The following is a 25,695-nucleotide window of genomic DNA, read 5'->3' on the forward strand; positions in this document are numbered from 1 at the left end:
GCTGGATGGTTAAAAGAGACAGTCAAAATTTGGAGAGACATAAAGGCAGAAGTAGAACTGTCCTTTGTAGCTGCCTGTATTTTAGTGTGGCTCAAGAGGTTATCCTCTCTGCTTTTTAACTAAAAAAGCTGCCAGGAGACGTCACACAGTGGGGATCCATCCTTAGATGTCACCTCCCCAGGTGACACACCCTGCACAGGAGGTGGTCCATCACTGAGGAGAGTTCTTTCTGCAGAATCCTCTGGCTATCTGGCATTCATTTTCACCGCTTCTCAGATTTTCATACAAAACAGAGCCTCATTCTTAACCAGGACTCCAAACATTTCCCTGAGGGCTGTTCACCACTGCAGTCCCTATGACTTTAAACATTTTTACCTCCACTGCTATCAGCTGCCCAGACAATTAACAATACTTTTTGCTAGCTGTAAACAGAAAACCTCACAGCTGGCCTGAGATTTTATTTGGCCATAAACAAAGCACTTAACCAGCAGTTTCAACGGAGTTTTTTGTTCAGATAGCTGTGGGGAAGGTTTTTCTCAGCACAAAACCCTTAAAAATGTAGATAATGAGAACTGTGCTTCATAGAAATAAGAATGCTGAAAAATGTGCAAATGTGCAAGGGAGGTTAATGAATACCAGCTCATAAATAGCCCCTCATTGGGGAGATGATTGCTGTAACTGAACAGAGATTGAGGGAGACAGCTGGAGTGGTGCTGCAGTGGGGGTTAGTGGGGTTAGGGTGCAGGTTATAGCACTGATAGCTCACTGCTGTCGTGTGCAGGACACTTGAGCACGGTGGCTCAGTTCTAAATGTGGTCGGTGTTATTTTGTTTATTAATGTGGCAAATTTCAATTGCGCACATTATGTGTTATCAGGATTGAGGCATCTTTCAGGCTTACGTCAGAGAACACTTTTCTGAAAACCTGAATATATAAACCATCTTTTACACCAAGAGATACGCACATCCAGTGGTGCCACGTTTTGTTAGGTACACAAGATGCTGTGATTGTTCTGTCTGTGCTTGGATCTGAAGGGCAAACAGCTCATTCATGACAAAGGTGTAGCTGGTGTGAAGGGACCCAGCTGCCAGGTCATCCATTCTTCAAGGGCAGAGTGTCTGGGTAGCTGCTCCTCAGCACTGGGAACTGGACATGGAGGTGATGTTGGATAACTGTCCCCTGCCCCACAGTCATGGAGGTGATTCTGGAAAGGCTGTAAGCACTTAAAGCTGCCTTTCTGGCCTGTGGATGTGCCCCATCTGGAATTAGGACATCTTTCATGAGTGAGATGACAAGGGACTACTGCAGTACATGTAACAGAGACAAGTGCTCCTGATCCTTTGTAGGACTCAGGAAATCCCACCACTGTAGTAGCATTTCTCAGGGGCATGGGTTGGAAGAATGCCAGCAGTTGCTGTAAAACTGGCATCTCATTTGGTTTTTAGGCCCTACATTATTTAAGTTGCTGGTATTTCCCTGGTAACATGTACAGCTGGCATTCCAAGCTAGAGTGAGTGGAGAGGCATTTCCCCCACTGAACACAGCGCAAGGTTGCTAGCAACCCTACAGAGCAGAGACTTCTTCCTGAAAAGCATTAGATGCACAGATCCCAAAATTAGAGTGGAAGCAGTGTCTGTCCTGTCATTGGGCAGGATGGCAGCAGGCAGGGATGCCATGGCTGCCCTGCTGGTATTTAGATGACACCTGCTGGTCAAATGTCCCCACTTGTCACAGATATTCTCCATGCACAGAACAAGGCATTCTTGGATGTGCCAAGAATGTATTGGACTTAATGTGCCATCCTAATGGGAAAATGATCTCCTTTGAAGAAAGCATGTCCCTTATCTTAAACTATCAGCTGATGTCTTTGGAGAGGTTAGATCCAAACCACAGGAGAGAAACTCCTTGAAAAGGGCATCCCCAATTCAACTTTTTTTTAGCTTGGCTCTCTCTCACAATGTTAATCCCTTGTGTTTGAGTGGAGTGACTTTTTGGTGCGTGTTTAATCCGTCTCAGGAAATTCAGAATTTCGCTGGGCAGCGCCCTTGGTAGTCTGGTGTGCCTTTGGAGTTGCCTCTGCAGTGGGTCAGGCGGGTGGCAGCCAGAAAAGTCACTTCCAGCTAATATCATGCTGTAAGTTTTACAGCCATACAGTTCAAGCTTGAAAATATTTTCAAGACAGAATTGCTTTTTGCTCTTCCAGATACCCACAGCTTTTTCAAACAGCAGCAGCATCGGAGGGAGAGATGGGAACAAAACCACGCAGCTGCCAGGAGGGTTTCCCGGCGCTCTGTCAGCAAGGAGCGATGGGTGGAGACACTTGTGGTGGCAGACAGCAAAATGGTTGAATATCATGGGAGTGACCATGTGGAGTCATATATCCTCACCATAATGAATATGGTATGTGCAATGTTTTGGGGTTTGTGGGTAGGCAAATGAAGCAAACCTGAATTTGATTATGCTGCTGATCTTCTAACCGGTCTGCAGTGTTGCTCATGGAGAAAAGCGTAGTATCATTAATATATATGAATTGAAACTCTATTTTTAAGTAATTTTTTACTTTGTATTTTGTGTAGGCACAATTTTTCTCTGGATTTATGCGAGATAAGTCTCATAGCTGTAAATGCTAGCACTAGCTTTCTTTTCACTGAAATTCTGTCTCCCTTGGAACCTATTTCTCAGTGATTTCAGATTTTTGACAATGGCAGAGAGAAATTCTACAGGTTTTAAGTAGATAAATTCTTTCACATATTTGTGGATGAGAAAGGTACACAGGGAGCCTGCTGGAAATTGTAGTCACTTTGCAAACCATTTTAGCTTTTTTTAAACCAGCTTGTTACTGTTTTGGTCATAAATCCAAACAGCAACATATGAACTATTATGAAGGAAGTTAACTGTCCCAGTTGAAGCCAATACAGCTTTTTTTTTTCCAGATAAGTATCCTTGGAGTACAAAGTTCACATTGGAATAAAGAAAAGTTGAACTTCAAATGCTTTCCTTTGTGGCAAGTTTCCAAGTAAAAGTGGTCCTGGGAAAAGCCATAACATCTACCCATAGATATGCCTTCTGTTATTAATACCTGTTATCAATATTATGTGTATCATGGTAGATATTGAGCTTGAGAGTACATTGAGGATGCGTTCTGTCTGGTTATCATGAAAATGTGCAATATTTGTGGAGGTAATCAGAGTGTAATTCTAGCCATGGTGACTGATCTGTCCTGTGACTTTATACAGTATGTTCCCAGCTGTGCCCCAACTTGCTGCTGAGGCAATGAGCCTGAATAAACAGGTGCAAAGGTTGTTTGAGCACGTGAGGTTTTGTCCACACAGGGAAAAGTGCCTGGAATAAAACCCAGTCATTACCAGGTTCAGGAACAAACAAGACTCGACAGTCTGACCTTAGATATTAGGGTTATTTAGAATGTTTCAATTTTCAGTAGAGTACCTTGAAAAAGATCCATATCCAAATCAGACCTCTGTAAACACAATTTCTACTTCATTTTGGTATTTCTCCTTTAGTGATCTTCTCCATAACAGTTTTGACCCAAAGACATTCCATTTTGTTCATCCGTATTTCCTGTGATAGATGGCATAGGTCACACATAGATATGTATAGATACATTGTGATTATCTTCTGCTCTGATTCCTTTTCCTCCTGCCTAATTCAACATTTTGATGATGTTTATAACAATTGGGTCACATTTTTGCTGAGTTCAGTTCTTGTTGCTTTTTATGTGGAGTCTTTTTTGAATGGAGTTGTTATCTTTGCTTTTGTACTTCTCATCCTTTCCTGTACTCCGAGAACACAAGAGTAGCCATTATTCAAATAATTTCTCTTTGCCTAGTACTGACTAAATTTGCTTTTTTGTGAGAGGATCCTGTTTATTTAAAACAGGACAATTTGATATGCTGGTTTATTTGCACCCTGAATGTACCTTTCCGTCAGTGTTGTATTACTATAGATGTGTTCCTTTCTGCTAGTATTTTTTATGAACTCAAAGATTTTTGAATCTTTTTAATCTTGTTTGGGCTTTTGCTCTTTAGCTTAGTAGCTTTAGCCAAAGGCTGTATCATCATTCATTAGGCAGAGTTAGCCTTTGCAGTAGTTGTCATATTTTTGAATTTCAGTAAATTTTCAATGATTTGAGAATTTAAAAAGCAAACCAATCCCCAGATCAACAGTATGCTAGAAGCAAATGTATTTTCTCTCTGAAGTTGTGTTCTACTGTAGAGGAATCAGTTAATCTCATGTCTCCTGGCTCTGGCACAGGTCACAGGGTTGTTCCATGATCCAAGCATTGGCAATGCAATTCACATTGTGCTGGTGCGGCTCATCCTCTTTGAGGAGGTGGAGGTAAGGTTTTTATTTACTTCAAAATATCTCTTACAAAACTTCTGCGTTCAATGCACTGAGCTGTAATTATATTTGCTTAAAATAATGTTTTAAATTTACCCTGTTAAAACCTACAACATGTCCGGTTTTAGGAGAAATGGTGCCCTAGATAGCAAAGTATTTTAACTGATGACTTCGGGTATTTCTGCATAAAATTGCATAGGAAACTGTAATTATAACAATCAGGTTAAGAATGGGGAAATGAAATCTCCCAAGTGTCAGAAGAACATGGGATGCCAAAGAACACTAGGTAAGAAACAGAAGCTACACATCAACATTCAGGATTTAATTACCTAGCATTGCCTAAAATGTATTATGAAGTGTAGTGCTATGCTATTTGCAGATCTCTGAAGAGGTAAGTCTCTTATTGTGCAGTTCAAACACATATTTTTCTTTTTTAAGTCTCTTAAAACGAAGAAAAATGAGGACAAAGTAGACGTTAATTGCTATAACTAGCTGTATATTGATAGTTTCCAATGTGTCTGTCTCACAAATATGCTACTATATGCTTGAATACATGATGATTGTCATGATTTTATGGTTATTTTTTAAATGCAGTGTGCAATAGAGCTAGCTCTGACCAGAGGTACACCTTAAAGGGATTTTCTCAGTGGCTTAGAATTTATAACACAAGCCAGATGGTCCCAGTGCTATTAAAGGCAATAAACCGAACCTCATGGCTGTGTCTTCAGAAATATTTGTTGGGATAGAGTCTGTCCTTATAGCTCTCAGCATAAGTGGGACAAAAACTTGAGGTTTCACCTAAACAGGACAATCAGGACCTGAGATCCATGATGATCTTTAATTAAATGTATTTGCTGAACTTCTGTGGCTGTTTGGATAAAAAAATGTGGATTCCTGTTGAGGAATGACAGTGTTGTTTTTAGGCTCCCCAGAAATTACTGTCTGGTGACACTTAATCCCATACTTTGATGCTTGTTAAAAACAAAGCAAGCTGAGGCAACATAAAGTGAATGTCCAAGACCAGAAATTAGAAAATTCAATTTTGGATTAATTAATTTTCCATACTTTTTAATTAAGGTTTTCAGTAATTTGCGTGTAAACTGTATAATGATAAGTTGAGGAAGAAACTTTTATGACTGCATTGTTTCAATTGGAATTGAAAAATATTGTGAAATGAATAGTCTGTTAGAAGCATAATTGTTGTCTGAATATGACAGTGTTCACATAACATCGAGTGACAAATTTGATCACAAAGTCCCACAATAAGTATTCTTCACCTTCTCTTCAGAGGAAAATTTGATTTCAAGAGAATATAAAATGTTTGAAAGTTTCAGTTCAGTGTTGGATCTTATGAAGCTCATTTATCAAAATGTATGTAGAGTTCTGCATTCTATAATTTTTCCTTTAGTTGCACCAATTACAGGAATGTCAGCATTTTAACTTAATATTCAATGTTAGATAAATAGGTGTCATTGCTCCTCATGATGGCTCTAACTTCAGGCAAAAGCATAATCAATTACATTTAGATTACCCATCATCACAGCTGACTTCACTGAAGTGTTAGTGCAGTGCAGTGTGGTCTTTACAGTAATATATTCCTTCATTTCCCATTAGCAAGGCCTGAAGATAGTGCACCATGCTGATAAGACATTAGCCAGCTTCTGCAAGTGGCAGAAGAGTGTCAATCCCAAGAGTGATGTCAACCCCACACACCATGATGTGGCTGTGCTTCTTACCAGGTATGACAGCAGTGACTGGCTGCTGTTCAGTTGCATTTCTTTGGTGATGATACTTCCTTTATAGGCTCCAGCCATCACTTAGTTCATCCTGCACAGAGCTCAGAAACGTGGTCAAAATATTGGTAATGCTGCATGTGCATACAGGTTAGAAGAGATGCATCTTAGTCACAAAGTAGAGATTTGTGGGTCCCAAGAGGTGAGCAATTTCCACAGCTCGGGTCATTTTCCTCCCTTGATCCTATTTAGTTTTGTGCTCAGTGACTGCTCTATTCTCCTTTGACACAATATATCAAAACAAGGTAGCATGCAGATGAACAACAACTGAAGAAATGTGCAGGTGCAGCTCTGAAAGGACAGGTATTATTCAAAGAGGGTGCCATTCATTTTTAAGCTTTAAAACATATGATTTTTAAATACCTCCATATTTGAGGAGACACAAAATTATTTTTAATGTCTGAGCACAGGAGGAACAGAAAACTTGAAAGTGAGGTTATCTGAGGTTATGCAGGGAGTCTATGTCATAGCATGAAATGGGACCTCTCCAGGTCTGTAAAAATTGATATAGAAAAGATTGAGTCTGTGGTCTAAAAAAACCAGCCCTTGGCTAAACTCTATCAGGCAAAAAAACCCAACCTAAAACACCCCTCAAGTGGCTCAGTAAAAAAGAGTCACAGAATCTTAGGTTGGAAGAGAACTCCAGATCATCAAGTGCACCCTTTGACCATTCCCCACCTTCTCAACCTTTTCTCAATCAAAAATCTTAAAATAAGAATGTGAGATGAAGTCTCTCAATGATGTGAGATTTCGCTGTCCAAATATAAAGCATGCAGACAGTTCACTTGAATGAAGCTGAGCTGTGGTGACTTTAGTAAACTGTGCTTGAAAATGCTGCCAGACATGGAGGTTCTAAAACTTTGGCTTATGGGAGGTGGTAGTGATTGTATGTATCTAGGCACTACATCTACAAAAATACTGGCTGCAAATTATAACAGTATAATATAGCAGTAGAAAAAGTGCATGTTGTAAAAAGACTTACCACTATGATTTACTCAAGATGAAAATTAGCACATTATAAGATGGAAGCTTGCTACCCAGTGTCAGTGACACTCCACAGGTGGTTTTAAGCTCTTTAAATGGTGCATCTCTTCTGTGATTCTAGAAAGGACATTTGTGCTGGCATGAACCGTCCCTGTGAAACCTTGGGCCTGTCCCACCTGTCAGGCATGTGTCAGCCGCACCGGAGCTGCAACATCAATGAGGACTCTGGCCTCCCCTTGGCTTTCACTATCGCTCATGAGCTTGGACACAGGTACAGTTGACAGGGAAGTGGGAACCTGTCTGAGTCAAATTTGTTATTTGCATGTTAATACTCAAATTGTGAGGCAGAAACGAAACAAAAAGTGAATTAATGTCTCTATTATTAAAATCAAAATTTATTTCAAAGCAAAAAAAAAAATTCTTAAGCCCTTTGATGTGTGTTTTACATATACAACTATTCATTAGAATGAAATAGCATCACTCAGTCGTGCTAATTTTCCAAACGTGCTAGATTTCTATGCAATTACATTAGATAATCTCCAGATTATCTAAAAAAACATTTACAGAGAGATAAAAAAACATTATCCAAAAAACATTTACAGAAAACAAACCTGTCTCACTATGTCAAGGTGTTTCAGTATTGCAGATTAGCTAGAAAACATATTTAACTGCTATGGAAAAACTATTATATATTAATCTTATCATATATTTAATATTTGTTATATCCTTTTTTTTTAATGAACCAGTAAAGTCTTTTAGGGCATTTCTTAGTCAGTGGTATTTTCTTTTAATAATAATGCTATGGTGGGTACACTTAGACTAAGATAAATAAAGTTCCTGGATATTTCATTTTAGATTTTTTTTTTTTTTTTATGATTGGGTATTTCTGTTTGAACTAAATTTCTTAGAATTTTATGTTTTTGGAGGTGTTTTGATTGGTTAGATGGTTTATTAACTCACTTGGAAAAACCCTGATTTTTTAAATCGTTTTGACATAGCTGTTATCCTCAGGGCAGAGCATTATCTCATGGACACTCTGGTCTGACTGTAATGCCTGCACTTTTCAGCTGGACTCTGTTGCTTGGCTAAGTCACATGTTCATTGCTTTATCTACAATGACATTAATTTCACTGTGCACCAGCCACCAATCAGGATGGAGTCTCTGTTTCCTTATAGGATATAATAATGATGATGATGATGAAGGTAATGACCATGTTGACCATTAATTGGCCACTGTTTATTCAACCTCACCACTGTCAGAAAGGAAATTGAATAAATAAATAATTATGAAATCACTCCAATTGGGTCTGGGTGCTGTGGGTTTGTTGCTTGGTCCCCATAGCCTGTTGCTGGCAGGAACTGTTTTCATTCACACTGATGATCTGAGGAGACTCCTTCCCCACAGCCTGATCCATCTGTGACCTTCTCCTTGTCTGTCCTGGCTGGCTGGTGGCTCTGTGTCCTTTGGGGGCTGTGGGGCTCAGTACTGCTGTGCTTGCCCTTGCAGGAGTGGTGCAGGGCCTTTCCTTAAGGACTGGCTCCATAAGGGATGTTGAATACTGCAGGGTTTGTTGTCACCCTGTTGACCTCAAGCCAGGCTAGTGTGCACATGTTGAGAAGTTCAGGTATGGACAAGTTTGTAAGAACAGATGAACAAAATATAAGAGACATACATGCTCCCATATCTTAGATGAATGCCAAAAGTCAGCTCTTCCCCACACTGTCTGTCTAGATGTTTGCAGCCTTAGGATTCAACAGACCCTGTTTGTGGAAAAGAGCCTGGCAGAAAGGGGAGATCCGTGCATTTGTGCTTCTGAATCATTACTGGAATTGGTTCTGACTGAAATAAGCTCCGCTTTCAGAACTTTTGAGTCATGATATGATTACATTTTTGAGAAATGTGGTCTTAAGTATTTTGAACACGCTTTATCTGATTCGTGACTGAATCATGACCTGAGTAAGCTCTCACTGCTTTCAGGAGTGAGAGCTTACAGACTCCAGATGTTAACAATGTAGGTGTCAACATCTTCATATATCAATTTCTATGTATGTTATTATTTATATTATGTGATAATGCTCACTCTGAGGTGGTGAAGGGGCATGTGTGTTTACTCAGATTAATGCCATCCAAACTTTTGTGTTCATGACTTCTGGAAGCTCTTGAATAAAAGAATTTCTCAGCAAGTCAGAGATGCTGGAGAGAACCTGCTGTGGAGATCTGCTTACATAGATTGGGCAAATTAAATGGGATGGAGGAATTGAGGTTGGAGAAAAATTCACTGAACATTCAATAATTTTGTAGACAGTGTCTCTGGTGCAGTCTGTCAAAAGTTTTAGAAATGAAAAGAGCAGTAGAGATATTATTATGAGAGAGTCTAAGACAGAATGTAACAAAGCCTCATCTTAGTTAAGGTGGTGCAAGTTTGGGTTCAAGAGTTAGGGAGCAGTCTTAGCTCTAACAGCTGTTACCTAACTTTTAGGTTTAAACTTTAATTTCTGCCCCAGCTGTGCACTAGTATTTGGACTGCCTTAAAAGTACAGAAGTATAGTCTGTGACAGCATGTTCTTTATTTTGTGCAGAGCAGTATTGTTGTGCATAGCAGATATGTTTGAAAGCCTGTGGGGGTGTAGATTTTTCATAGATTTTGGGTCATATGTTCTGTGTGTACATTTTCTTTTAGCAAACAGGTAGCTAAAGCTCTGCAGGGGAGGAAGCAACGTAAGTGTCTTTTAAAGCACGGACTGGAACCTCTAGGTAGGTGTTGTGGTACTAGCCAGTCAGCTGGAATTACTAGATGTTGTTTTTTACCTCCAGTTTTGGAATCCAGCACGATGGAAAGGAGAACGACTGTGAGCCTGCTGGAAAGCGCCCGTACATCATGTCCCGACAGCTGCAGTACGATCCCACTCCCCTCACCTGGTCCCAGTGCAGCAAGGAGTACATCACACGGTTCCTAGAGTGAGTGGTCAGGTTGCAGCATTTGCCTAAATTGAGCACAACTGTGCTGGAGTTCAAAGTATATATTGTATTGTTGCATTGATTATTGTAGGGACGTCTTAGTGTGCTTGAGTTATTTTCCATGGGGGACATACCACTGTCCTGTTGCTCACTTATTTGGGAAAAGCTCAGTGTAGTGTTTTACTCTGGAAGTGAACTCAAGTCCTGTCATATTGGCTCGGGTTTGGTGCAATCTGCAGCTTTTTGCAGTTACCAGGAGAAAGAAGCCTTTCCATCAAGGGCCCTGACAGAGCTCCATGGACTTTGCCTTTGGCCACAGTGCCATGTGTTTGGCTTCAGTGACTTGTTAAAATCTGTTCCATTCTTTTTAAGACCAGCAATGTGGTGCAACTTTAACGACAGAGTACGGGGTTCTCTGAAGCCACTCTGCAAACTATACTGAGCTCATGGTGTTTCCTCTTTGAAAAGCTGTATTTTGCCATTTTAAAACCATCTCTTGCTAGACAGAGTAACTACTTTGTTTGCAGCATTTCAGCCTAACTTGTCTGGAATCTGGAAGTATTATTTACATGGGCCAATCAAAATTACCCCTAAGAATTAGATGCTAAATGTCTGTATAGAAACATCAAAAAACTGTGGAGGTAGGGAGTTTTTTAATATGGAATTTTTGTCTTTTAGTCGTGGGTGGGGATTCTGTCTGGATGACATCCCCCAAAAAGAAGTTCTGAAGTCCCCAATCATTGCTCCTGGAGTGATTTATGATGTGCACCACCAATGCCAGCTTCAGTATGGTTCCAATGCTACATTCTGTGAAGACGTGGATGTAAGTGCTGAATGTTTTTCTTCATTTTCCTACTAAGAATTCAAAATTCTTGAGCTGCATGGAAGTATATTCAGTGCACCTCATTTACAAATGCAGTGTGTTTAGAGTCTCATAGGCTAGTGCAGTGCAGGCATTGCCTAACACACTAAATTCTGCATATTCTGGAAGTGAGTTGTTAAGCTGTTTGCATTGTATTTCACAAAATCTTTTCTTTATCTCAGCCATATCTATGGTTAAGTGCCTGTCCTCCTTCTGCAGTGGAATCGTTTTGGTTTTAAACTTGTAATACTAATTCTAAGGTAAATTATTAATCCAACTTAAGTCCAATTTTAAAATATTCTTCTACCTTGTGGCTTTCAATTGATCTAATAATTCTGGGAACAAATCTTCAGTTCCAGGAAGAGTTTTCTGAAGAAATTAGCATTCTATTCTCTTCTCATACATCCTGATTTTCTTACTCTTTATGATCTAAAAAACAGAATATTTTAGTCCCTGTGGAAAATACTTACTTTGAAAACCAATATTTTTGCATGGAACATTAGATATTTATGCAGAAGTGTATAATTCATAGAGTGCCCTGAGGTCTGTCTCACAGCACAGCAAAGCAGTATTGTGAGCAGATGCAAGGGAGAAGTGGAGTCACAGCAACGCTCACAAGATTGTGGAGCCCTGCAGAGTAACAGGTTGTATTAGCTAAAATACAGTGGTATGGTATTTTACTTGAATAATGGTACTAGAATAATGTTCAGAGGTCTTTGGGTCTTCACAGCATTGTCGAGGTTATCGTGGGTGCTGTGTCTTCAAAGAGACAGGGCAGTTGCTGGTTGTAGTGAAGCTGATTTTTGTGTGAGTACATCAGTCTGGAAGGCAAGGAGCTCAGAGTGTTAAAGTCCATGCTGAAAGCTTTCTGGCCAAAGATGTTTTGAGCAAAAACAGCAGCAGTAACAGCAGTAGCTCCCACACCTTTTTTCTTCTTCCTTCTTCTTTCTCACCCCAATACAAGGGATTTTTTTCATAAATGATTCAATCAGCTAAAAGCACGATTCTAAAACATTTTTCTTACACCAGTCTGAGCTTAATTCTAATGCGTGAAAGTGGTGTCAGTTCTTACGCAAAATCTATGTACATGATTTTATCTATTTACGCAAAATGTACTACCTGTTTCTTTACCCAAAAACTACGTATATAATTTTACCTACTTACATGAGTAGTTCTATCTGTTCTATCTAGAAACACAAGCAATGTTCTGCTATGTTTTTGTTATGCCTGGACCTAAGTTAAACTAGGCTTTAGGGTCTTTTACTAGCTAACACAGTCTCTTAAGGCACTTGAAATATATTTTTACTTACTTAAAATTAAAACTTACACTTCTGTTTCATGTCTGTGTGGCTTAATATATTTCAGCTTCTCTAGGGGTTCTAATTCAAACCTTGCATTTCTTTTTTCTTCGAGGGACTCAGAGAGGCTTCTATTTCCTGCATTCCAACACAGCATATTTATACATAGAACAGCTCAGCAGCAATGTTTCCAAGTGCTAGCCTAGCTAAATGATCACTAATTTTCCTGTGTTTTGAGCAGCAATGTTCAATAAATGCTGGAGACAGCACCCAGGCTACTGGCCCTGTCAAACACAGATGTGTTCTGGCTGTTGGCAGTGCTGGTATGAACACAGCTCTGGACTGGGCACTGCTGATGTTGACTGTTTATTCCATTCAGATAATTGTGTGTATCTCCATCTACCCTTCTCTTAGAGAAATTATTTCTGATTAATCTTTTCAACCTTGATAGATAATATGATTACCAGTGTTGAACTACAACTGCTGAATCTGAAGAAGGTACTGAAAGATTGCTTTCATTACCTGCTGTTACAGTTTCCTTAGTCACTGTAATTTGTCTGTTGGTACAGATAGAAAATTAGGATGTAATTTTGCAGTTCTGGCTCAGTCTGTCTCTCCTTGAATTTGAACCTAATAGGCCTTTACATTCGCATCTTCTGACTAACCAATTTTACAGCTGGACATATGTCAGAAAATTAATTGGTATCCTCTCGTTTTGCATTTTACTGAAAGGCCTTTATTTTGCTGGTAGTTGCACTGGCAGGAGATGGAATTGGGAACAGTAGGGTCAACCTGGGATGTTGAATCATCAGTCTTTTTGTCATTTTGTCTAAGAGATCTGACTCTTTTTTGCCTTTCCTCTATTTACTTGGCCTTGCTCACTGACAAGCTGCTTTTGTTTTGTACATTTTGATGTCTGACTGAATTTGATCCACAGATCCTTTTTGAGAGAACAATATGCATTTAGCTGAAGATGCCCTAGAGTTCACTTAGAAAAAGCTAGTATTTATAATTCATATAGTGGTTTTCATGAAGCATTTTGGCAGCAAAATGTCCTGTGAAGTATACAAGTATTGTCCCTCTAATAAGGCAAAGAAAAGCAAAATATGTATTAGATGGAGGAATTTTCCCAGTCATAGCTAGACCCATAGCTTTCTGTAGAACAGCCTATAGGAAATCAGAATACTCATCTTAATCCCTTTTTCTCTAAAAATGCCATTGGCTTCCATGAAACAGAGGGTTTTTTTGGATTCAACCTTCTTCAAGGCACAGACCCTATTTTCATAGATTGGATGGAAAGTGCATATCATACTGCTGATGAGGAGAAAACCTACTTGCTTTGCAGTGAGTCCATAGCAGAGTCATGAATTTCTGTGTGTTCCCTCCAAAGGCATGCAGTACATAGTGCATCCTCTCATATTGTTCTTTTTCATATTGTAGTGCATCTCTTCTGCTGTTGTTGCAGTATTCTTAGAGGCAAAAAACAGTTATGGGATATGGAGATACATATGGAAAAATCCTTGCAAAGCTAAAGAATTCCCTTTGTGAATTCTTGACTTTGAAATCTATGGGTGCACCTAATAATAAAAGTAACTGCCAATGAAAAGCTGTGTTTCTCTGTGCCAGTTTCTCTGATATTGTCTGAGGATGGTGCAAGAGTACACTTTATACACTAAAACCACAAAATACACTTTATACACTAAAACCACAAAATATATTCCGTGTACAAGAGTTTAAATAAAGGGTGACTGATAATGAGAGAAAATTAATCAGCCAGAACACTTGGGTAGCTCTGCCTTAAGAACCTGGCAATGATGGCTTCACAAGGCCTTCATAAGGAATGCTACCCTTGAGGTATAAACAGAGAACTGCAAAACAAAGTTTGTTCTGTGTACATTGCCCAGAAGCAGTGAACCAAGATGCCCAAGTGATCCAGGCATTGTATTCCAGCTGGAGGGCTGGAGTGCTTTGAGATGTTCCATGCCATCAGCTTTTTTCTGGTGCTCTTGTTGACAAATCAAGGTAAACGCACAATGGAGGAAGTAAATGAAAGTGAACTCTCTCAAAGCTTGTGCCCAAGCTTAGCCATTTTAAACAGAAGCAGGTCAGAAATGGGCAGCCAAACTCTGCATTTCCCACTTGGATGAACATTGCTGCTAGCTCATTCGGGCTGCATTTTTGGAAACGTGCAGTTTATATGTTAACTTCCACATCTGGTATGTGGCTTCCCCATCCCAGTGGGAGCTGCTAGTGGGATCCTTCTTATCAACTCTTTTCTGTGATGGCATTTGGAGCCATCCCTTCTTCACAGGTTGATGCTGCCAGTTGTGTTCCCTTTTCCAGAACTGGACTATGACATCCAAACAGCCTGAGTCAAAACCTTGGCTTTTGCTTCTGTTGTTCCTGTTGGCAGCATGCATTCCCTCTGAGAGCCCTGCTTTCTCTGCCTGGGAAGTGGTGTTTCATGCAAAGCCCTGATTAGTCAGGAGTTCCAAGCATGCAGGGCTGCTGCGTGCCAAACAAAGAAAAGCTGGTGTGCATGTGAACTGAAGAGGGAGAAATGGCCTCCAGCTCTGTGCTCCCTTTCTGGAGAATAGTTCTGGCTGAGGGAAGTGGGTTTGGTAAAAGGTAGCTGGAATGTTTCTTGCCCTGCTTTCTTTGTTGCCTCTCAGGAGTTTCTGTCTGTTCTGTGGAGCCACTGCACATGGAGCAGCATCTGGAATGCTGTGTTTTATTGGCAACCTACTGCATTAAACTGGCAGCAGTTTCTGAGTTACTTAAAATGCAAACATTCACTAACCAGAGCCTTTACTCTTCCCAGTCCACTATGCTTTTTTCTCTGCCAACTAGCTGACTGCTTTTTTTTCCTGATCATTTCCTTGCCATCTGCCAAGCTAATGTTTTAAGAAGCCTGATCACTTTTTCCTCATCTAGTTTTGGGACCTCCATTAATATTGTTGGAGACATGCTGTTGTTTGTATTTGCCTGCCTGGCTCCTGTAACCTTTGATTTCACTGTATGTTTCCAGGCAGACAGCAATGCAGAATTGAAGATGGTATTGGTTAGTACTCGTCAAATGAAAATTGTTCAATTTTCTGTTCACCTTATCTGCAAACAGCAGTGACCAAAGTTTTTAAGCCATTGTGTTTTCCTAGGAGCTGAGCAGCCAATTAGGAGAATATTTGAAGTCACACAGTGCAGAGAATTCACTTGATAGTATTTACAATATTTTTTAATTTTTCAAATAGTCCCTTTTTGCGCAGTAATGACGAGTAGCTAAATTTGGACCCTTGGTAGTTCCTATCTTGTGAAAAACTCATACCCCTCTGGAAATACAACCCTTACAAGACTTTTTAAGTGGCTGTAAAAAACTCTGGGAAGCTTTTGAAAATCTTGGCCATAGGAGTTCTGCCCTGCCTCAGACTGCTGCAGTTTTCTTCCTTTTTCAGAACCTTTGCCAGACCCTCTGGTGCTCAGTGAAAGGCTCCTGCCGCTCCAAACTGGATGCAGCTGCGGATGGCACTCGGTGTGGAGAAAACAAGGTGACTGTGAGCCACACTGTTTGCAAGCTGTGCTGCCTGCCAAAGCGCAGAGACTAGCCATGAGTAGCTCTGTTATTGTTGAGTGTGAAGGAGGGTCATCCTGTGACATCTCCATTTACATTTCCGCTTAAGTGTTCAACTCTTACGAGCTGAAATAAAAAATAATTCACAGAAACTAAAAAAAATCATAATTTCCCTATGATTGGTATGATCTGAAGCTCTTTGTGCTTTCTTTTCTCCCCTCAGTGGTGCTTCTCTGGTGAGTGCATTACAGTGGGGAAGACTCCCGAAGCAATCCATGGCGAGTGGGGCGTTTGGTCGTCCTGGTCCCATTGCACAAGGACATGTGGGGCAGGAGTTCAAAGTGCAGTGAGGCTGTGTGATAATCCAGAGTAAGCTGAGTGCACTATCTTTCCCTATTTTTTGTGTAAGATTTTTGAGGTTCTTATGACATTGGAAACTTGAAACTCTCTTGTATGAGACTGTTATCAGCATGTGCCACATCAAGATACCACAGATACTGGCACCTCTCTTCGCAGCTAGGCATACTTGTGTGAAATTCAGCTGGCTCATCTTTTACAGTCATCTTGTTCTTTATTTCTTACCCTCCACAGAGCTTATTTCAATGCAAAATGAATTTTAAAAAACATACTTAACATTTAGGCTTTGCAGAAATAGTGTAAATATTGCTTTATTAATACTGCAATGAGTAAATAAATGTTGTCAAACACCAGGTGAGAACAGCTTCTAGCAATCTGATCCTGAGAACTCACCTTTCGTGTTTTCTTCTAGTCATCAGCTTTGTTTGAGCTTCATACACATGAGTTGTCAGGTATGGAACATGAAAGGCAGAATTCCCCACTACATATCTGAGTTCATGAAGACTCCACATCTCATTTTCACAAGTCACTAATGCCAGGAATAATTTGTCTTTTCAGAGAGAGCTGTCAAGTGCACTGCAAAGTGTGGGATTCAAAGCAGTCCATTTGATAGGTTAATTTGCTGTGAGCTCAGCCAGGTATTGCCAAGCACTTTTTTGGGATACAGGAGTTGTCTAAATCTCTGTGCTTCATACTGACATGTTTGAGTACTCAAACATGTGATGTGAACAGTATCTCTACCCTGTCAAGGATTCAGACTCACCTTGTTGTGCTAATGGGGCCTGAAATACATTGTTGGTTTAAAACTTTTTTTTTTTACCCATGGTCTCATGTCCCAGTCTCATGTTCCTTTTCTAGACCCCAGTTTGGAGGAGACTACTGCACTGGAGAGAGGAAGCGCTATCGCATGTGTAACATCAGCCCCTGCCACAAGGACTTGCCGACCTTCCGTCAGATGCAGTGCAGTGAGTTTGATACAGTTCCCTACCAGAATGAATTCTACCACTGGGTTCCCGTTTATAACACAGGTATGAAGCTACACAATTTTTTAATGTCCTGTGTAAAAAGTCAAAGTTACATGCATATGAGAAATGTCTATGGGGTGAGACGTCACTGAATTATAAGTTTTCTAATGAATTAGAGAGAAAAATCTGGTGTGCTCCCATATGCTGGTGTGCCTTTTGTGTGAACAAAAATGCAGTGGTTCTTCTCTACACTTGGGTGTTTTTACAGAGCTCTGGTGATAATGGCTGTCATTGTAACTAGTTCAGTTCCTGAAAAGATATTGCACTAAAAAAGCTGTTGAAGTTATGTCTGTGTTATTTGTTTAGAATATATCTAATCCATCTTTTCCAGTGTCAACCACAGAACAAGTAGAGTAGTGTGGTGTAGAGCTGCATCCTTGGGCCTGCAGGCATCACTGCACCAGAGCTCTTCCACTGCACATATGATTTTACTATTTCCAAACTCTGAAAGGTAGCTGTACTTGACATTACAGTGAAGAAGTAATATCTGAACTACATTCAGTATCATACTGCCCTGTGTTGTAGAGGCGGAGTCAATGGCTTTGCTTTATAACTTGCTTTGGAACAGCTAGTTATTAAATACAAGGGAAATCATTATTTGTATGTAGTTTGATTCTTGGGTTGTGCATAAATGTAAGGTGCAGATTATCCAATAGAATCACAAAAGTTTTAGTGCTGAAAGTAATATCTGGAGACCATCCAGTCCACCCCCCCTGGCCGAGGCAGGATGACCTGGAGCAGGTGGCACAGGAACACATCCAGGTGTGTTTGAATGTCTCCAGAGAGGGAAAGTCCACCAACTCCTTGGGCAGCTGTTCCACTGCTCTCCCATCCTCTATGTAAAAAAGTTCTTCCATGTACTGAGGTAGAATTTCCTGTGTTCTAGTTTATGGCCATTGCTCTTTGTCCTGTCACTGGGCACCACTGAAAGGAGTCTGGCACCATCCTCTTGGTACTGGCTTTGAGATGTTTATATGTATTGGTGAGACCTATTCTCAGTCTGCTCTTCTCCAGACTAAGCAAGCCCAGCCCCCAGAGTCTGTCCTCACAACAGAGATGCTCCAGTCCTTTAATCATCTTTGTGGCCTCTGCCAGACCCTCTCCAGTAGCTCCTTGCTTTTCTTGTACTGAGGAGCCCAGAACTGCCAAACTCTTTCCAATGGATCCCAGGAGCCCACGGGCCCTCCTGGCTGCCAGGGAGCCCTGCTGGCTCATGGGCAACCTGTCACCCACCAAAACTCCCAGGTCCTTCTCAGCAGAGCTGCTCTCCAGCAGGTCAGACCCCAGTCTGTGCTTGGGGTTATTCCTCCCCAGCAGGATCCTGCACTGGCCCTTTTTGAACCCCATTGAGTTTTTCCCTGCCGAACTCTCCCCTCTATCAAGGTCCTGCTGAATGGCAGCACAGCCTTCAGGTGGACCAGCCACTCCCCACATTTCCACAGCAGCAGCAAACTTGGTAGCAATGTGTTTTTTAATGAAAAAATAAGACAGACAGGATGGGGAAGATCAGGATTAAACTTCCAGTTTCATTTGCCAGTAGTATTTTTCAGCATGTTAATTGCTTTTTTAGTACTGGAAGTTCTGAATTGATTTCCTAAATTTCAGCTACTGTTTCCATTTCGTGTAATAAATACACCATTGAAGATGAACCTAGAGCAGACAGACTTCTAGTAAAATTTCTGATGAAAGAAAACATGGTTGATGGAGATTTTTTGGAAGAAATCCCAGTAAATCCATGACAAATGCTAACAGCCTAATGTTGAGGCTAAAACCAAGCTCAAAAAACATTTTTTGCAGTTGCCTGTCATTGAAATTAAGATTCCAGACCTCTATTACTCAGGGTGTGCTAGTGCAGGGTACAGCGTTCATTCTGTTCGTGTCCTTTCTGTGACACTGCAACAGAGCAGGTAGTTCTGCATGTGCATTTCTTACAGAAGGTCTGTTTCTAAAGGACATTGAGAATCATGAGTCAAATGCTTACTGCACACTGGAAGGCAGGGCTGTGCTCTGTCCGTGCTGTATTTCAAGTAGAACAGTTCAGAACTGTACAGACAAACCAGCTCTATTTAAAACGCTATGCTACTGAGCCTGATATATTTCATCTGGAAAATCATTTGCAAAAGCCTTCAAATTTCAAGCCACAGATATTTTTTTCTGTGGCTTGAAAACTTCTTGACTGCTTTCACCCATTTTCTCAGCAGCCAGAATTTCAGCATAGATTTCCATGTCTTTCCCATTACCTTGGAGGCCCTTCACATTCCACCAGCAACATTTGAAGTGTTTTCTTGCTGCTAAACTCTTAACTTAAAGTAAAACTGGCTTCCTCAGACAAAAAGGCTCTCCTGGTAACACTCAAGTAGGGAGCCAAATTTGTGCTGATCTTTCATCTGACATCATTGTATGGCTGAGGGTAGGTGGCTCTTGTGGGCACACTGCTTCCAGTTTTGTCCAGCCAGAATTACCTGAAGTACATCTGAGAGTTTTCCTCCCATCTCACTTTCAAATATTTTTTCACCTTTTATCAGTGGCTAAAGATGTCCTGGGCAAAATACCTGCAAATAAGATCATGAAGCAGTGCTGTCTCTGAGAGACACAGGAGTTGGAGCCTTCCTTGCATGTGTGTGTCCAAACAAACCAAGACTTTAAACAACAGCAAACAAACAGGCTTTTTAAACCCCAAATGAACTGATGTTTCATGTCTGTGGAGACTTTACTCACAATGTCCTAATATGTACGCCAATCTTTGTCAATTCCCGTACTTCTTAACTTATGGAATCCGATTTCAAGGATTTTTCACAGCATTGTTACTATGTTGTCCTGCTGCCAAGAAGGCTTTGACTTTTATTGTGGGTTAATCCTGCCTGCACACCAGATGTCCACCAAAGCCACCCTGTTGCTCCTTTCTTCAGCTGGATAGGGGAGAGAGAATGTAACAAAAGGCTTGTGAGTTGAGATAAGGGCTGGGAGAGATCACTCACTGATTACCATCGTGCGCAGACAGGACTTGGGGAAATGCGTTTAATTTATTAGAAACTAAATCAGAGTAGAATAGTCATGGGAGACAGTGTTCCTTGAACCTCTCCAACATGAGTCCTTCTCTGCAGTTCTTCTTGAGGTGCTCCAGCATGGATCCTTTCCACAGGCTGCAGTCCTTCAGGAATGGGCTGTTCCAACATGGATCCCTGGTCTATGGGTTCTGCCAGGAGCCTGCTCCAGTGAGGGGCTGCTCTCTGCACAGGCCACAGCTCCTGCCAGGAGCCTGCTCCAGCACGGGCTTCCCATGGGGTCCCAGCCTCCTTCAGGCACACCCAGCTGCTCTGCTGTGGCTCCTCCAGGGGCTGCAGGGGAATCTCTGCTCCCCCCTGGGCCTGCAGGGCCTGCAGGGGCACAGCTGCCTCACCCAGGGCTGCACCAGGGGCTGCAGGGGAATCTCTGCTCTGGGGCCTGGAGCAGCTCCTGCCCCTCCTCCTTCACTGACCTGTGTCTGCAGAGCTGCTCCTCTCTTCCAGCTGCAGTTGTGCAGATTTTTTTCCACCTTTTTAAATACATTATGCCAGAGGTGCTGGCACTGTCACTGGTGGTTTGGTCTTTACTGGCAGCAGGTCCTTCTTGGATCTGTCTCATGTGGGCTCTGTCAGTCATGGGGGAAGCTTCTAGCAGCTTCTCACAGAGCTACTGGGACAGCTACAGCTGGTTTGAAGCTGCACAGATAAAATTGGCCATAACAGAAACTAATTTGGCTAGATTAGTTCATTAAAAAGTAGAAGTGTGGGAAATGGATTTGTCCATTACCAAGTCCCTAGATAAGACAATGCTAAGTAGGATTTGGACTCAAACAGGGGACCCCTGCCAGTCCCAATCCTGAATGCAGACATATCTTTGGCCAGTGAACTGGGCAGTGTTGGAACCTCGACCAGTTGGTTGTTCAAGCACAGGAATTTTGAACCCCCTATAAAAGGGAGTGTCCATCAATGAGCTTTGTCTGTTGTTGCATGATCTTCAGTGTGTTCAGTTTTGTGCCTGTCTCCAAAAATGTGACCAAATGTGGTGACCTCTGATGTGACACAACAGCTTCTGCTACCCCTGTAGCCCCCCTGCTACCAAAGCCTGGCCATGCAAACCCAGTACAGCTCCTGTTTTAGTATCAGGCATTTTCGATCCTCTCATGCTGCACTTGGGATATAAAGGGGAAAGAAAGCATAACTAAGCTTTCCCAAGCCCTGAGTGCACATACATTTTTTATGTGCAAGTGTCTAGCTGAGGAAATAGATTCCTGAGCCAGACATTCTGTGACATTTTAGACATTTTCTGTTCCTTCATCCCACTGGAAAAAAACCAGTAAATTTTCTGGATGGTCGCAATTCTCTCGCCTGGCTTTAATTTCATAGCTTGCATAAGGCAGTTATAGCAAATGTCATGTACCTAAAGAGACTTTTCTTGTGTGTAAATTGTAACTTGTTGTGTAAATTACAACTTCACAAGATAGCAAAGACATTTTTGAATAGCTTGTGATTTAATAAAACAACCAGCTTTAACAGTCTCACAGAAAAGCAGTAAGTCACATCTTGCTGTTTCCTAGCCTGTTGTTTGAGGTTTCAGTTGAGAATTTTCTGGTTTAAATGACTTTATGCCTGTGGGGGAACTTGCATAGTCCTGTTATGGAATTGCTCTGGACCTCAGAAACCCATGTGCTCAAGCTGGAGCATCAGAGTACCCCTGCGAATCTTAAAATTATGGAGACCTCCAAGTTCAGGGATGATAAACTATCTAGCAGGCTGAGCAGGATATTTTATGAATTTTTCTCATGACCCAGGCCCCTATTTTGACACTTTGGGCAGACTTCTGTACATATCCACTTCTCTTTCCATCAGACTGACCCCATGTTTATTTATTTCATACCATTTGACAAATTCCACTGATATGAGTCTGATGGCGTCTAAGGGTTTAGCTTCCATCTATAAGTCCTACATTAAATCATATAATTACCTTTATTTTCTGTATCAGTGCCAGAATCATTTAGTCAGTCATTAGCTCAGATAAGGGTTGTGTTAAAAATGTTTTCAATTTCGTATTCCTACCAAAATATTTCTATTTATCAAATAAGATATGTTCTGATACAGTCACAAGGGCTGAGCTAACAGGATGAAATGTTCCTGTTTCAAAATAAAACTTGGTTTGGAGTTCCAGGCTTGGTTAAAGTGATAAGTAGCTTCACCTCAGCTTTTTTTCCCATTTTGTCTGTTTGGCAATTGTCTTTTCTAATTCTCTTTGTTTGGTATTTCCTCAGTCAATTCTGAGTTCTCACAGAGATGAGGGATTGAGAGAAGAGGCTCACCTCTTTTCTTCCTTGTGAAGTTGGGAAAGATACTGAAGCCTTATCTTCTTCTGACAGGCACGGTAATCACATCCTTCTTAGTCAGGTTAAGCTGGATCCCTCCTGCATGTGAACTCATGGGAATCAGCTGTAAGGTAAACAAATTTAAATTGGGAAGGAAATATGTTCCTTTCTACTTATCTTCATGTTGTTCTGTTTACACTTGGTGAATCTGAACTTTTTAATAATATACAGAGGGGAAAAATATCACACGCCCAAATTTCAGGACTTTTACTCAACTTTGCTGATTTGCTTCTTCTTACTGATTACAGATAAGTCACTGGGCCCTTAAGGGAGCTCTGTGGCTTGGGATTCCATTTCATCTTCTGTATATTAGGGAATTGATCATTTCTCTGGTCAAGTCAGCAGGAGGTGTAAGATGTGGACACCACATAAAAAAACTGGTTGTAATTTTTCTGGCCAGCTGGTTGTTGATGGCACTTCTGCTAAGATCTTATGTCCTGCTAGGAGCAAGGCACTGGCAGAGGGATGCAGCCAGACTAAAGAAGGTTGACAGGAGAGCCACATCAAAGTCAGGAGGTCACTGAGAAGGACTTTTTACAAGGATTAGTAGATATAGGACGTAGGGGAATGGCTTTAAACTGACAGAGGGCAGGTTTAGATTAGATATAAGGAAGAAAAATCTTTACAGTGAGGGTGGTGAGGCACAAGTTGCCCAGAGAAGCAATGGGTGTCCCATCCTTGGTAGTTTTCAACACCAGGTTTGGACAGGACTTTGAGCACTGTGGTGTAATGGAAGATGTCACTGCCCATGGCAGGGGGTTGGATGATCCTTAAGACTTCTTCCAGTCCAAAAGATTCTATGATTCTGTGATTTGAAGAACACAGATTGAGCAAAGCAAGTTTTGCTCTAGAAAGGAAAACTAGGAGTGAGTTAAATGCCAGCTACTCAGTGGAACATTGAAGGAGTGTTTAGCTTGTGTACCCCTGAGCTGGTGGAGGCACATGGTCATTACTGAGTGCTCACAGATTGGATCTAGTATTTCATGCATATGCTGGGTTGCAGGAATTTATGTATATTTTGGCCTAAAAGTTACAAGGATTACAGACTTTTTGTTAAAATCTTATCATGATTTAATCAAATTTGCTGAAGTAACTGAACCAGCTGCTTTAATGAGCTCCTTCTGAGCAAGTGCTCCTATTCATCTGAGTTAAATCTTTTTAGATTTTTGGGTCTGAAATAAGAAAAAAGGCTGAACTCAATGCAATTCTACCATTTCAGCAAACATTTTTTTTCCCTGGTGTGTGAGTTTGGTATCTGCACAGTGTTTAAAATATTAGGTAACTGTTCTATGAAAAAAGTATTAAAATATTGTTTTGGAGGTCATTGGCTGATTCTGATGCAGTTTATTTACAACCCTATAAAAACAGAGGCAAGATCCCTGAGCTCAACCATAATAAATAATAATGATAGGTAGATAGATAAATAATTTTAGATAGTGAATACCAAATACAGTGCCAGTATAATTTCCTCAGTGGTAGCCTAACCAGCCTTTCTGCAGATGAAAAATGAAATAAATAGCAGAGTTTTAGGTGAAGAAGTAAATATCCTATAATTTCCAGAGGGTCTTCATAAAATACATGTAGAATGAAAAACAGTAAAAATTTGTGGGTTAGGTCTAATTTTACATGAGTTAACACAATCAGGAAAAACAGGAAAGCTTTCTTACTTAGAAAGCACTTGCAAGTATGAAAATTTGTGTGTTTTTTTTTCTTTTTTTCATTTTATTTTGACTTAGTAAGGGAGTTATTTTTCTTTAAAAACTGATTCTGAGTTATAGATTTACAGCATCATAATTATGGCAGGAGTATGTCAGCACTGTCTGCTTCTTCTTGTTTGGTGATTTCTGAAATGAGATTGCTTGTTTTGTCAACACACAGCGATGAAAAGGTACAGATACCAAACTTCTGTTTGACATTTTTCATTAGGAACAATACAAAAGCTGAAATGTCTTTCTGTAAAATCTGTCTGAGCAGGTAACAGAGTACCTGGAATTGTAGGATTCTCCTTGTCATAAACATATTGTGCTTTGTGTAGAAAAGTGCTACATTGAGAAAGTAGGCAAGGTAAAGCAAAATTTAGAGCACTAAAGTAATCCCTTTAATCACACTGCCATAAAAGGAATTCTGCAGACAGAATTAAAATCACTTGTATTGTTTACCATGACAGGTCTTATCAAGGCAACTGGTGGGAGTTATGGCTGGCAGCTTTCAGAGCAGGGCTGAGGGTTGGTGAGGATTACAAACTTTATGTTCTTGCCTGAAGAACTTACTTAGCTCCACCTCCACTGATATTCTTGAACACAATTCACATCAGCTGGAATTCCACCAGTTGTATAACCATGGTCCATGCGTGTGCTCTGGGTCTCATCACTGTGGCACTTTGTGAAGCTATTTTTGTTTGAGAAGCCAGAAGCGCACATTGGTGACAGACCTGAGATGCCGCTTTAGCTCTGCTGACAAGAGGGGGAAAAAAGCCTTCATTAAGGATTTCAATTTCCTTTACTCTTCTGGGTTTTTGGGGTTTTTTTGATTTATTTTTTGTTCCCAGTTCTGCAGTGTTTCTGTTTACACAAGTGAAATTCACAGTACCAAAGCTCAGGCATTGCAGGATTCAGTTCTTAATCTGCAAGAACTTTAAGGGGAAGAGTTGCAGTCACCTTTGTGCACTGTGTGGTGTTATGTGTATGTTGGTGCTGCACAAACCTTTGTGCACTGTGTGGTGTTGTGTATGTTGGTAATGAGAGCAAATTTTCCTCCTTCAAAAGGATAAATCCTTTTATTGGAAATTAATTAGTTTATTTGAATTATTGGAAGATTGCATTTCTCTCATACCAAACATTTCTTCAAATACAGTCCTTTCCATGGCACAAACAAAGTCAGCAAAGGAGGAAAAAGATAAAAATAAATCCATCAACCAGGATGTGGAATGCTTATAGTTACCCTGCACCCCTCTGAGACCAAGGCAGCAGCTTCTGTCAACTCTGTCAGGCACAGGATAAAACTCACTCAGCATTAGCACCTCTGCTAATTTTAAAACAAAGTTTTAAAATTATTAAATAATGGTGCCTTGAAGTCACTGCTGACTGGTGGGTTTA

General features: G+C 40.7%; 1 protein-coding gene across 1 annotated transcript in view; it reads left to right on the forward strand.

The window, feature by feature from the left end:
- Positions 1 to 25,695, forward strand: part of ADAMTS12 (ADAM metallopeptidase with thrombospondin type 1 motif 12) — a 145,861-nt gene that overhangs the window by 72,839 nt on the left and 47,327 nt on the right. Inside the window, exons 4-12 of the mRNA XM_059492166.1 lie at positions 2,204 to 2,400; positions 4,273 to 4,356; positions 5,974 to 6,098; positions 7,258 to 7,407; positions 9,952 to 10,095; positions 10,774 to 10,918; positions 15,705 to 15,797; positions 16,044 to 16,189; positions 17,036 to 17,205. Coding sequence (XP_059348149.1) covers positions 2,204 to 2,400; positions 4,273 to 4,356; positions 5,974 to 6,098; positions 7,258 to 7,407; positions 9,952 to 10,095; positions 10,774 to 10,918; positions 15,705 to 15,797; positions 16,044 to 16,189; positions 17,036 to 17,205 — 1,254 coding nt within the window. The remainder of the gene's footprint in view (positions 1 to 2,203; positions 2,401 to 4,272; positions 4,357 to 5,973; positions 6,099 to 7,257; positions 7,408 to 9,951; positions 10,096 to 10,773; positions 10,919 to 15,704; positions 15,798 to 16,043; positions 16,190 to 17,035; positions 17,206 to 25,695) is intronic.

The sequence above is a fragment of the Ammospiza nelsoni genome, chromosome Z (assembly GCF_027579445.1).
Source record: "Ammospiza nelsoni isolate bAmmNel1 chromosome Z, bAmmNel1.pri, whole genome shotgun sequence".
Taxonomy (NCBI): domain Eukaryota; kingdom Metazoa; phylum Chordata; class Aves; order Passeriformes; family Passerellidae; genus Ammospiza; species Ammospiza nelsoni.